Here is a 14307-nt window from a genome sequence, read left to right as displayed (position 1 = left end):
AGAGAGGGTGTGTGCTAGCATGTGCACAAGCAGGGGAGAGGCAGAGAGAGAGGGAGAAAGAACGCCAAGCAGGCTCTGCTGGCAACAGTCTCACGGCAGTGAGGTCATAACCTGTGCTGAAATCAAGAGTCAGACATTTAATTGACCGAGCCACCTAGGCACCCCAAAACTTAATCTTGTTTTATAATTATGTGAAACATTTACATAGTCCAGAGTCAAATCTACAAAGCAGAATTCATTTAGAGAAGTCTAGCTTCTATCCCTGACCCCTCCACATTTTCCCTCCTTTCTTCATAGAAAACCATAAAGATTTTTTTCTTAGTTTTGGGGCTCCTGGGTTGCTCCGTTGTTTGAGTGTCTGACTCTTGATTTAGGCTCAGGTCATGATCTTGGATTCATGAATTCAAGCCCCACATTGGATTCCTCATTGATAGTGCGGTGCCCGCTTGGGATTCTGTTTCTCTCCTTCTCTCTCTGTTCCTTCCATGCTTGTTCTCTCTTCAAAATACATAAACTTTAAAAACTTAAAAAAAAAAAAGAATTTTTTTCTTAGTTTTATTCATCATTTTAAAAATATAGAGAAATACATCTATATATTTGCATGCACTTTGATCACATTTAAAGGTAAACTACATTACACATTTCTCCACGATGTTCTTTTGACATACTCGTATGTCCTGGAGATTACTCCATAGCAGTAATATGTGATATTTTCTATTCCTTTTTACAACCTCAAGGTACTGTATTGTGCATATATACCATATTTTTGTGTGTCGTGTGGTAAAAATACAAAAAATTACCATCTTAACCATTTTTAATTATACAGTTCAGTATTGTTAAGTATATTCACATTGTGTGAAACAGATCTCTAGGAATTTTAATTTTGAAAAACTGAACCTCCACACCATATAAACAATAAGTCTGCTTTTCCCCTCTCTCACCATCTGTTGGTAACTACCATTCTATTTTTGTCTCTTTGAATTTGACTATTCTGAATATCTCATATAAATAGAACCATATAGTAGTTGTCTTTTTTGTGACTGGCTGATTTCAATTAGTATAGTATGCTCAAAGTTCACGCATATTGTGGCATATGACAGAATTTTCTTCTGATTTAAGGCTGAATAATACTTCATTGTTTGTATATACCACCTTTTGTTTATGCATTCATCTACTGATGGACATTGGGATTGCTTCCACATTTTGGCTACTGTGAATAGTGTGTTACTGTGAACATGGGTGTTCAGTTATCTCTTTGAGATCTTTTATTTCTTTGGGATATAGATCCAGAAATGAGATTACTGGATATGGTAGTTCTATTTTTAATTTTTTTTTTTTTTTTTTTGAGGAAATGTTGTTTTCCATAGTGGTTGCACCATATTATAATTCCTGCCAACAGTGCACAAGGGTTGCAATTTCTCCACATTTTCACCAACACATGTTAATTTTTGTTTTTGTTTTCTTTATTTTTTATTTTAGAGAGGGGGAGAGAGAGTGCACAAGTGGGGGAGAGAGGCAGAGGGAGAGAGAGAATCTTAGGCGGGCTTCATGCTCAGTGCAGAGTCTGATGTATGGCTCAATCCCAGGACCCTGGGACCATGACCCAAGCCAAAGTCAAGAGTCAGACACTCAACCCACTGAGCTATCCAGGTGCCCCTGTTCTTGTTTTAGATTGTAGCCATCCTGCTGGGTGTGAGGTGGTATCTCATTGTGGTTTTGGTTTGCATTTCTCTGATGATTAATGAAGTTGAGCTTTTCACATGCTTATTGGCCATTTTATATCTTCTTTGGAGAAATTTTGTACAAGTCCCTTGCCTGTTTTTAAATTATTTGATTTTTGTTGTTGTTGTTGAGCCTTAGGAGTTCCTTATATATTCTGGATAGGGATCCATGATTACATATATGATTGGCAAATACTGTCTCCCATTCTGTAGGTTGCTTCTTCACTCTCTTGGTAGTGTCCTTTGATTCACAGAAGTTTTTAAGATTGACATGGTCTGATTTGTCTATTTTTGCTTTAGTTGACTGTGTTTTTGGTGTTATATCCAGGAAATTACTCCAAATCCATTATCAAGAAAATTTTGCATTGTGTCTTCTTCTAAGAGTTTTCTATTTTTGGATCTCATGTTTGGGACCTTTATCCATATGTGTGTGTATGTATACACACACACACACATACACACACACACACACACACACACACACACACACGAATACATATGGAGAGGCTGAGGGAGAATCCCTTTTGTCTCTTACTAACAGTCTGATTTAAAGTCTATTTTGTCTGGAATATCTTTTTCTTTTCTTTTACTTTCAGCCTTCTTGTGTTCTTAGAAATGAAGTGAGTCTCTTGTAAATAGCATATTGTTAGATCTTGTTTTTTTAATCCATTTAGTCACACTGTTTGTTTTTTTTTTGTTGTTGGAGAGTTAATTTCATTGAAAGTTATTATTAATAGCTAAGGACTTAATATTGCCTTCTTAGTTACTATTTTTTATTTATATCTTGTAGCTTTTTTGTCATCTTGTAGCTTTCCTCCTACTACCTTCTGTGTCTCAGTGGTGTTTTAGTGTCATGGTTTGATTTCCTTCTCATTTCCTTTGTGTATAACTTACAGATTTTTGTGTGTTTACACTGCTGTTACAAAGAACATCTTGTTATAATATTCTGTTTGAAAGTGGTAACATTTTAACTTCATTTGTGTATAAAAACTATTGTTTTATAGCTCCACCTCCCCATACTTTATGTTATTGATGTCACAAATTACATATTTGTACATTGTATACCTGTTAACACAGGCTTATAGTTTTTTGTTTTGTCAGTTGAGTTCTATGAAGAATTAGATCTATGCACCAAAATTATAATACAAAAATATAATAATAAAGGTTCCTCTCAGAGGAACGAGTAGGAGATGAAATAATTAACAAAGGTATTATAAATAAAAGTATAACTGCCAATACTTTTTAACTCTATATCAAAATAAGATTTAAATTTTTAAAAATTACAGGACAATAGAGTTCACATTGGACCAAAAATGGAAATTCGAGTTGTTACACTAGGATTAGATGGTGCTGGAAAAACTACTATTTTGTTTAAGTTAAAACAGGATGAATTCATGCAGCCTATTCCAACAATTGGTAAGTATGAGTATTGCTTTTTACTTTAATGGACATTTTATAGACAAACTCTAGCTTACAGCTGAGTTCTTGAGGGTTTTATTTTATGCCAGTATGGCATGGAGGTGGGCTCTTTACTGGCTCTAAGACACTACCATGTCAGAAAAAAAAAATGCAAGATTCAGCGAGTGTGTGATTGAAATGTGGATGGTGGGATTTTGAGAAGGAATGGGGTGCCTGGGTGGCTCAGTTGGTTAAGTGTCAGACTGTATTTCAAGCACAGGTCATGATCTCACGGTTTGTGAGATTGAGTCCTGTATTGGGCTCTTTGCCGATAGCACAGAGCCTGCTTGGGATGCTATGTCTTCCTCTTTCTCTGCCCGTCCCCTGCTCGTGCACTTTCTCTCTCTTTCTGTCTCTCTGTATCTCAAAGTAAATAAATAAACACAAAAAAAGGAAAGAACAGAGTATTGGTGGGACAGTTGGAAGGATTAAAGGATTGGTGTCAAGGTGAGGGAGTAGTAGTGGTGCAGAGCACTCAGTTATTTGAGTTTCAGGATCTAAGGATCCTGGTGGAGGTTTAGAGAGCTAACAGCTGTTAAAGGTATATATTCCTCATATAGATTTATTAGGAGTGGAGTTGGTTGGGCAGCAGTATATATTGCTGTATGAAGATAATTTGTATACCACAGTTATAAACGGTGGGTTGCCTGTGTTTGATGTGTTACTTATTATAAATATAAGTTCAGTATTAAAGTAACTTTTTTAAAAAACAGGTTTTAATGTGGAAACTGTAGAATACAAAAATTTGAAGTTCACTATTTGGGATGTAGGTGGAAAACACAAATTAAGACCATTGTGGAAACATTATTACCTCAATACCCAAGGTAAGAGTGAAAAATGATATCTTAATTTTTCAGAATTTTAGGATGCCATTTTCAATGGAATAGATTTAACTAGTGAAGTTTATTTTATTTAAAAAGTGAAGGTAGAAGACTGGGATATGTGCTTTGTTTTATTTCATGAAAAACCATAATTTATATCTTGGCAGTGAAGAGATAAAACCATAATATATATCTTGGCACTTTATTATTAGTGTTCATGTAAGCGTGATCACTGGCAATATCATAATATAGGGTAGAATTCTTGGTGTATGGTTCTGCTGCTCTCTTCAATTCAGTTAAATATTTATCTCATTGGAATCTCAATAGCTCCATTCCTTTATTTCCATTAACAATAAGTTATCTGTAGAAGAACCTGCAATAGTTTGCTTTTGGCCAAAATGTGTTTTACCACATATTCCACCTAGCATTTATTTATATTTCGGCCACATTCTATGCTTTTGCATATACTCAACATGAAGATTTTGTTCATGCCACCTATTTCATGTCATCCTACTTTCCACCTAGAAGAGAAGCTAAGTAATTATTTTTACTTGGGGATTTTTGATGCTTAGTTTAGTATAAGCCATTGATTAATAGGGGGAAAATGGGCTTTTAAACATGAGAAATGGTTGATAGAATGTTTAGCTACATAAGGTAGCTGGAAGGATTTCAAAAGAGAGTCAATTCAGTAGATACTTGTGACGTTTCTGCTGTGTGTTTTGAGTACAGTATATGTAGAAAGTGCTGTGGTAGGCACCTAGAGAGAATACTTGGGAGAGATAAAGGTGGTGATTTATTTAGACTATTTTTTTGGAAAGTGAAATGGTAATCAAAGAACAAGTAGTATCATAGTCCATAAAACAAATCTCAACAAATTGAAAAAGATTGAGGTTCTACACATCTATTTTGACCACATTGCTATGAAACTAGAAGTCATCCACAAGAAACAATCTGGAAAGACTACAAATACATAGAGGTTAAATAATATGCTACAAGGAGCGTCTGGGTGGCTCAGTCGGTTGAGCGTCCGACTTCAGCTCAGGTCATGATCTCACGGTTCATGAGTTTGAGCCCCACGTCGGGCTCTGTGCTGAAGATGCTCAGAGCCTGGAGTCTGTTTCAAATTCTATGTCTCCCTCTCTCTGCTCCTCCCTGGCTCATGCTCTGTCTCTCTCTCCTTCAAAAATAAATAAAAACATTTAAAAAAATTAAAAAATAATAATATGCTATGAAACAATGAATGGGTCAACCTGGAAATAAAAGAAGAAGTAAAAAAGTACATGGAAGCCAATGAAAATGAAACCACAATGGTTCAAAACCTTTGGGATGCAGCAAAAATGGTTCTAAGAGGGAAGTTTATAGCAATACAGGTCTACCTCAAGAAACAAGAAAAATTTCAAATAAACAACCTAATCTTACACCTAAAGGAGGTAGAAAAAGAACAAAGTCCGAAACCAGAAGTTAGGAAATAATAAAATTAGACAATAAATAAATGATCTAGAAATGAAAAAACCAGTAGAACATATCAGTGAAACCAGGAACTGGCTCTTTGAAAGCCAATAAAATTGATAAACCCTAGCCAGCCTTACCAAGAAAAATAGAGAAAGGACCCAAGTAAATAAAATCACAAATGAGAGAAAAGAAATAACAACAAACACCACAGAAACACAATTATAAAAGAATGTTATGAAATACTATGTGTCAACAAGTTGGACAACCTAGAAATGGATAAATTCCTAGAAACATATAAACTACCAAAACTGAAGGAAGATGAAATAGAAAATTTGAACAGACTGAATACCAGGAAAGGAATTGAATCGGTAATCAAAAAGTAAGCACAAGTCCAAGACCAGACAGATAGTTTCACAGGCAAATTCTATGAAACATTTAAAGAAGAGTTAGTACCTGTTCTTCTTGTACTATTCCAAAAAATAGAAAAGGAAAACTTCCATATTCATTCTATGAGGCCAGCATTACCTTGATACCAAAACCAGATGGATCCCATTGAAAAAGAGAAATATCTTTTTTTCATCTATATCTTATATATCTTTTAAAAATATCAGGCCAGTATTTCTGAACACATCTGCAAAAAATCCTGCACAAAATACTAGCAAACGGAATCCAACAGTACATTAAAAGAATTATTCACTATGATTAAATGGGATTTATTCCTGGGTTGCAAGTGTGGTTTAATATTCACAAGTCAGTCAACATGATATATCACATCAGTAACAGAAAGGATAAGAAACATATGATCATTTTAATGGATGCAAAAAAGCACTTTATAAAGTACACCTATTAATGATAAAAACCCTCAACAAAGTATGTTTAGGGGGAATATACCTCAACATAATAAAGGCCGACTATGAAAAACCAACACCTAACATCATCTTCAATGGGGAAAAACTGAGAACCTTTTCTCTAAGGTCAGGAACAATACAAGGATGTCCTTTCTCCCCACTTTTATTCAACATAGTACTGGAAGGCCTAGCCACAGCAATCAGACAAAAAAGGAAATAAAAGGTATCTAAATCAGTAAGGAAGAAGTAAAACTTTAACTATTTGCTGATGACATGACACTATACATAGAAAACCCGAAAGACTCCACCAAAAAACTGATAAATGAAGTCAGTAAAATCATAGGATACAAAATCAGTGTACAAATATCTGTTGCATCTCTATACACCAATAATGAAGCAGCAGAAAGAGAAATTAATAAACCTACTTATAATCGCACCCAAAATAATAAGATACTTAGGAGTAAACCTAAGCAAACAGATGAAAGACCTGTACTCTGAAAACTATAAAACACTGATGAAAGAAATAGAAGATGACACAAAGAAATGGAAACACATCCCATGCTTATGAATTGGAAAAACACATAATGTTAAAATGTCCATACTACCCAAAGCAATCTACCGATTTAATGCAATACCTATCAAAATAACATCAGCATTTTCACAGAGCTGGAACAAACAATCCTAAAATTTGTATGGGACCTCAATAGCCCAACTAACCAAAGCAATCTTGAAAAAGAAAAGCAAAGCTGGAGGCATCAGAGTTCTGGACTCTAAGTTATATTACAAAGCTTTAATAACCAAAACAGTATGGTACTGGCAGAAAAATAGACAAATACATCAATGGAACAGAAGAGAGAACCCCAGAATGAACCCACATCTGTTATGGTCCACTAATATTTGACAAAGCAGGAAGAATATCCAATGGGAAAAAGATAATCACTTTAGTTGGGAAAACTGGACAGCGACTGCAAAAGAATGAAACAGGACCACTTTCTTAAACCATACATCAAAATAAATTCAAAATGGATTAAAGACCTAAATGTGAGACCAACAAATATAAAAGCCCTAGAAAAGAGCACAGATAGTAATTTCTCTGACATTGGCCATAGCAATTTTGTTCTAGATAGGTCCCCTGGGGCAAGGAAAATAAAAAGAAAAATAAACTATAGGGACTAAACCAAAATAAAAAGCTCCTGTACAGCAAAGGAAAAATTAACAAAACTAAAAGGCAGCCTATGGAATGGGAGAAGATATTTACAAATGGCATACCTGATAATAAAATATATAAAGAACTTCTACAACTCAACACCCAAAAGCCAAATAATCCAAGTAAAAAATGTACAAGATGACATGAACAGACATTTCTTCAAAGAAGACAAATAGATGGCCAACGGACACATGAAAAGATGCTCATCATCACTTATCATCAGGGAAATGCAAATCAAAACTATAATAAGATATCACCACACATCTGTCAGAATGGCTAAAATCAACAACACAAGAAACAACAGATGTTGGCAAGGATGTGGAGAAAAAAAGGAACCCTCTTGCACTGCTGATTGGAATGCAAACTGGTACATCCACTGAAAACCAGAATGGTGTTTCCTCAAAAAGTTATAAATAGAACTACCCTATGATCCAGCAATCACACTATTAGGTGTTTATTCAAAGAATACAAAAACACTAATTCAAAGGGATACATGAACCCTGGTATTTATAGCAGCAGCATCTATAATAGCCAAATTATGGAAACAGTCCCAAGTACCCACTGACTAATGGATAAAGAAGATGTGGTGTGTGTATGAACTGGAATGTTACTCAGAAATAAAAAAAGAATGAAATCTTGCCATTTGCAATGACATGGGTGGAGCTAGAGAGTATAATGCTAAGTGAAAGAATTCAGAGAAAAATACCATGATTTCACTCACGTGGAATTTGAGAAACAAATGAGCAAAGGGGGCAAAAAGGGACAAACCAAGAAACAGACTCTTAACTATAGTGAACAAACTGATGGTTATTAGAGGGGAGGTGGGTGGGGGGATAGGTGAAATAGGTGATGAGGATTAAGGAATGCACTTATTGTGATGAGCGTCAGGTGATTAAAATAAAAACTTAACAAGTAGCATCATTAGGGAGATCTTGAGAGGTATATTTTCATTAAGAGAAAACTGTTAATTCATTTACACAACAATTTGTGTTTGATGAAACAAGTATGGTAAATCCTGTATAAAAGGGGAAATGAAGAGAGCTGAAAAGTTATGTGAACTATGTGAAGCCATACTCCTAAGTATTGCTAGGTGCTGTTAGAGCAGCCTTTCTGAAAAACATAGTAGATAGTAGACTAACCATAATGTAATAACGAGAGTATTAAAATATCTGGTCATTTACTTAAAGTTAACCAATGGCTAATTAGATTCTTTTTTTTTTTTTTTAATTTGGCTAGCTGTTGTATTTGTTGTTGACAGCAGTCATAGAGACAGAGTTAGTGAAGCACACAGTGAACTTGCAAAGTTGTTAACAGAGAAAGAACTCCGAGATGCTTTGCTCCTGATTTTTGCTAACAAACAGGTAACACATTTGTATTTCAGAATACTTACTTTAGTAGTTCTGTGCATTCTACATCCTAAGGTAACTGGAAAGATTTCAAAACAGATAATTCAGTAGATATTTATGAAGTTTCTGCTGAGTATTTTGAATACAGCCTATGTGAAAAATGCTATAGTTGTTACCTTAGAGTATCTAAAAATGTAGTTGATGCTTTCCAGAAACTCCTAGGAATGCCTGAGTGTCTCAGTTAAATGTCTGACTCTTGATCTCGGTTCAGGTCATGATCATACAGGATTGAGCCCTGCTCTGCACAGACAGTGCAGGGCCTGCTTGGGATTCTCTGTCTCCCTCTCTCTGTCCCTCCCTTGCTGCCTCTCTCTCTAAAAATAAATAAATAAACTAAAAAAAAAAAAAAAACCAAAAAACTCCTATATAGGGATGTAAACATGTAAGTGAATGTATATGAGATTTTAATACATAGAAAACTAGTAAGTAACTTCAGTAATATTAACAACATGTTATGAGAAATTAGAGTAGTTTTAAAGGTGGCATCTTGTCAAAGATTTGTAAAAAGTAGGTTCTGAGTTGAAATTATGACAAGAGTTGAAATTATGGATAGGACTTTAAGTATGTGAAACAAAGAACATTGCAGGCAGAGAAAATAAAAGCATGAGTATTTTTAGGGAGCATAAGCAGATGTACATGAGAGGGGCAGGTAGAGGATGAAGAAAATCTAGAATAACAGGTCTGGACTGAGAAATTTAGGTTTTATTCTATGACAGAGGAAAACTCTCAAAAGGTTTTTAGACTCATATCTGTTTTAAGACTGTTATCTGAGGGTAGGATATACAATTAACCAAGGGCAAGGGACTGGAAACGGGCAGATGCAGTAAATTGCTGCTGTCATTCAAGTGAGAGAGTTTACAAGATCCCGAGTTAAAGGGATAGAAGGGTGGAAGCAGTTTGAAGAGACTTCATGAAGGTAGATTTGTTAGAATTTGATGACTGAATGGGGAAAGGTGAAGGACAGGGAGAAGCTGCTGATTCCTAGATCTTGAGCTATGCTTGTAGGAGGATGAGAATGCTTTCAAGGTCAATAGAAGGGCAAAGGGTAGGATGAAGAATAAAGGATTTTCCTCTTAATAAATAAAAAGATGAAGTATTAAGAACGGATACACTTTGCTTTACTTACTATTAAAAACATGCAGGGGCCCCTGGGTGGTTAAGCGTCTGATCTTGGATCAGGTCATGATCTCACAGTTTGAGTTCAAGCCCGGGGTGAGTTGACAGCTCAGAGCCTGGAGCCTGCTCAGTATTCTGTTTCTCCCTCTCTCTCTGCCCCTCCCCCACACTTTCTGGCTCTATCTCAAAAGTAAATAAACATTTAAAAAAAATTTTAAGGGGCGCCTGGGTGGCTCAGTTGGTTAAGCGGCCGACTTCGGCTCAGGTCATGATCTCGCGGTCCGTGAGTTCGAGCCCCGCGTCGGGCTCTGTGCTGACAGCTCAGAGCCTGGAGCCTGTTTCAGATTCTGTGTCTCCCTCTCGCTGACCCTCCCCCATTCATGCTTTGTCTCTGTCTCAAAAATAAATAAACGTTAAAAAAAAAATTTAAAAAAAATTTTAAAAACATAAATAAGGCAACGTTAAATACCCTTTTCCACTTACATTGTTAACGATAAAAATGTTTGATAATCTTCAGACTCACAGATACTGTTGCTGTAGTTATTAAATGGAGACATTTTCTTGGAGGGCATTTTGGCAGTACCATACCTGTCAAAATTTTAGTTGCATGTGCCCTTTTACCTTGTAATTCGACCTCTAGTAATGTATTCCGCAGACAGATATCCTAAGGTTATTTCACAGATAATGTTGCAGATGTATGTAGATAATCTACATACAATGTAGAAGTCTGCTTATCCAGCTAATGGAAAGATACCTATCCTCAAGGTGTGTATTAAAAACAAAAAAACTAAAGTATGTTTCTGTTTATGTTTATTTGCATGAATGTGCATAGAACTTATATGGAAAAATATAAAAGAGATTATAACATGGTTGCTTTTGGGAAGTAGGGATGTTCAGGAGTAATTGGAGTGGGAGTTTAATAACTGTTCATTGTATGAATTCTGTACTTAAGACATTTTGGTGATACACATGTTAATCTTTCTCTTTTAAGTTGATGCCTTATGACTCAGGCAGTAGCTTTCATTCAGGCTGCATGGCCTTTACTGATTTCACTGTAAGGCTATTCTTACTGTACTATAAATGACCTTCATCAGAACTTTTCTCTCTACTTATTAATCATTGAATAATTATTGAAAGGTGAATCTAGGTTTTAACTTTAGGCTTCTGTTAGAATGGCACCAATGGAATTCTATATAAATAGTAATAATTGGAAAAATGAGAATTTTGATGGGCTGATTATTAAAAAATTTCTGATATGTGTATATCTTTCAGGATGTTGCTGGAGCTCTGTCAGTAGAAGAGATCACTGAACAACTTAGTCTGCATAAATTGTGCTGTGGCCGTAGCTGGTATATTCAGGGCTGTGATGCTCGAAGTGGTATGGGACTGTATGAAGGGTTGGATTGGCTTTCACGGCAACTTGTGGCTGCTGGAGTATTGGATGTTGCTTGATTTTAAATGGAGCAGTTATTTAAACTTTTGTGGTTAAGAGTTATTTTGCACATAATATAAGAAATTCTACATCTCAAAGATAGTTTATTTAGGGTGTATATTTAAAATGAATCTTGGTTGGGGAATTCAGTACAATATGGCTTTGAAAAAAGTTACTCTTAAACATTTGACTGAACAGATTAAATTGCATTAAATAGGGACTTCTTAAATATACATGTTTTAAAACATACATTTGTTATTTAAGTTTTTCACATTATATGTGATCCCTTTGTTGGGAAAGAAGTAGTCACAGAGAAAGGGTAAGTGAAGGTTTATTGTTTCAGTGAAAAAAGAATAGCCAACTGAGTGCCTAATGCAAACTTTGTGAAGCAAATAAAACATAGCTGCTTTAATTTGCCTTTTCACTGGATTTTGGCAGTGTTTAATAGCAAAACACCAGTGACTTAATGAAATAGAATCCAAACTGCATCTTTGAGTAATAGGATTACTTTACTTTTATGTTCAATATAACACTTTTAATGCTAAGAACTATAAACTACATAAAATTAGTATTTTATAGTGTTTTATTAAAACTTTCTCCTAAGCCCTTTTGTATAAAACCCACTGAGTCAGATGAAATGCTATCTAACTAGGTACGGCTGTCAGATTAGTATTAAACTGAAGAACAATAATAAAACTGTGAAAATCAGTTATGTTGTAGTTAATCTTCACTTATGAAAGACCCATTTCCAGGGTTGAACCTGGTTATATTATTTCCTAGGTCACAGCTCTAAATTGGTCCTTCTGTTTTTTCAACATGTTTAAAGTAGTTAGTAGAGTTCCTTTTAAAAATAATATTGCATCCTTAGTGGGAATGATTATAGGTAAAATGTAGTTAAGTTACACATAGAGCCAGGGTTGGCTTTAAGTAAAAGACAGAAGTAGAAATGCAGAAAACTACATTTATCTTTAGACAAGGCATTTAAGCAGTGGAGAATCAGTTACGTTAAGTGCTTTCCCAAAATAAATGCATTTATCTTGACAAAATGTTATCAAGGCTCTTCATAAGGCTTTGAAAAGTTATTTGAGAAAGAATATGTCTAAGAAAGGATAAGAAATGTTCAGATAGTTTACATCACATTTATTATGCAGTGTTGTAAAAGTTTTAAAATTTTCTGCTTTTTACTGTTTTTCATTTTTTTAAGGATACTCACTTATTATGGCAGTAGGATTTACATTTAAACATCGCTAGATTGGATTTTTATTTTTTATTAAATGCTCTTCATCCTTATAGATGAAGTTGAATCCTGTCTTATTAGTTCAACTGCTAGGAGATGTGGGTCTTAGGTGGCACTGTTTTGGTTCCGTCTCTTCAAATGTACTTTTGTTTGTTTAAAATAAACAGCATAACTTTTAGAAAACAAAGCGTTAGGAAAAAAAGTCCATCAGTGTTATGGGCACTGTGTAAATAAGTAAATATTTCATCCTTTATTTTTCAAGTAAAAGTCATGCTGTTACAAGTGTAATTTGTGCACATAAGTAATACTTACGAATTAAATTATTTAATATTTGATTACAATAACTGTGAAAAATAAAAAAAATGTGTTAACATTTGCCTGTGAGCCCTTGAACTGTTTTCTCTACTAGGTAATTGAAAAAAAAAAAAAAAAAAGTCTAACACTAACATGTAAACATGTTTTTCTTGTAAATTATTAAGTTTATTTCACCAATTTTGCTAAACTTTGTAATTCACATTCTTAGCATATTATTAAACGCAATGTAAAATATGTGCTTAGACCTGAGTATAATGTACATAATAGTGTTTGTGTGTGATTTTTTTTTTTTAAGAAATATTTTTCTCAGGCCCTTATGACTATTTGTGGTTGTATTCTTTCACTGATCATTAGTTAAGATTCTGCTAGTTCCCTCTGGGAAATGTCAAATTTAATAATGAGAGAGACGTTTTAAGTACAGTCTATTCGGATTTGCCTCCTAGCTCTGAATTTCTGTATTAAGCCTAAATATTATTGTATGGTTTATGTAAAGCAGGTTTTACAAGTGTGTAGCCCTGGTGTATAATTCCGGAATGCTTTATTATCACCAGAAGCCATTATTTGCATTACATATAGGCAGCAATAAAATGTTAAAATCATTTTAAAGAAGTCCTATCATTATTTCAAAAATTCTGTTTCATGTACCATCTATCTAGTAATAGAGTATAGCTAGTAACCAATTAAAAAAGTAATTTGTGCTGTGGTTAAGAAAAAGAAAACAAAATGGAATAGGATTGACTTGCATGTGAAATTTGAGTTGTAGTTTATTAAAGATTTAGAAATAATTTATTCTGTAGTTGCAAGGTAAGTCTGACTTAAAATGAGTATTATAGATAGTGTCTTGAAAGGAGAAGTACAATTTTGCATTAAAGTGAAACTCCTGCCTTTTAAATTTTAAATAACTGTTTTAGAAAATGGCTGTGAAAACTTAGCTGTAGCCTATGAACTAATTTACTAAAAGACATTTTATGTATCATTGAGGTACCTTTCAATTTGCAAAGTGGTAAAAAGGAAGATCGTTCATTTTCCCTAAAAAAATAATGAAGAGGACGAATGTATCAGATGGTATCCTGCTAATAATTTAAAATATGGTTTAAAAAAGACTTCTAGGAAGATATGTTTTTAGGTCTACTGATTATGTTAAACTTGTGACAGGGAATGGCAATATTGATTAATCAAATATGATTTGCACTTAAGGCAAAATACTATTTCTGGGGGGCTTGGGGTATCATCACCACTTGGTGGCAGTATTATCAAAAATTTAGGAATAAGTTTTCAGCAATGATTAATTAAA

General features: G+C 34.4%; 1 protein-coding gene across 1 annotated transcript in view; it reads left to right on the top strand.

The window, feature by feature from the left end:
- TRIM23 (tripartite motif containing 23) overlaps nt 1-13612 on the top strand; it is a 37459-nt gene extending 23847 nt beyond the window's left edge. Inside the window, exons 8-11 of the mRNA XM_007079896.3 lie at nt 3008-3137; nt 3893-4003; nt 8744-8868; nt 11302-13612. Coding sequence (XP_007079958.2) covers nt 3008-3137; nt 3893-4003; nt 8744-8868; nt 11302-11481 — 546 coding nt within the window. The 3' untranslated portion in view covers nt 11482-13612. The remainder of the gene's footprint in view (nt 1-3007; nt 3138-3892; nt 4004-8743; nt 8869-11301) is intronic.
- Nucleotides 13613-14307: the final 695 nt, after the last annotated feature.

This window comes from Panthera tigris, chromosome A1 (assembly GCF_018350195.1).
Source record: "Panthera tigris isolate Pti1 chromosome A1, P.tigris_Pti1_mat1.1, whole genome shotgun sequence".
NCBI lineage: Eukaryota > Metazoa > Chordata > Mammalia > Carnivora > Felidae > Panthera > Panthera tigris.
This window is presented reverse-complemented; position numbering and strand designations above follow the sequence as displayed.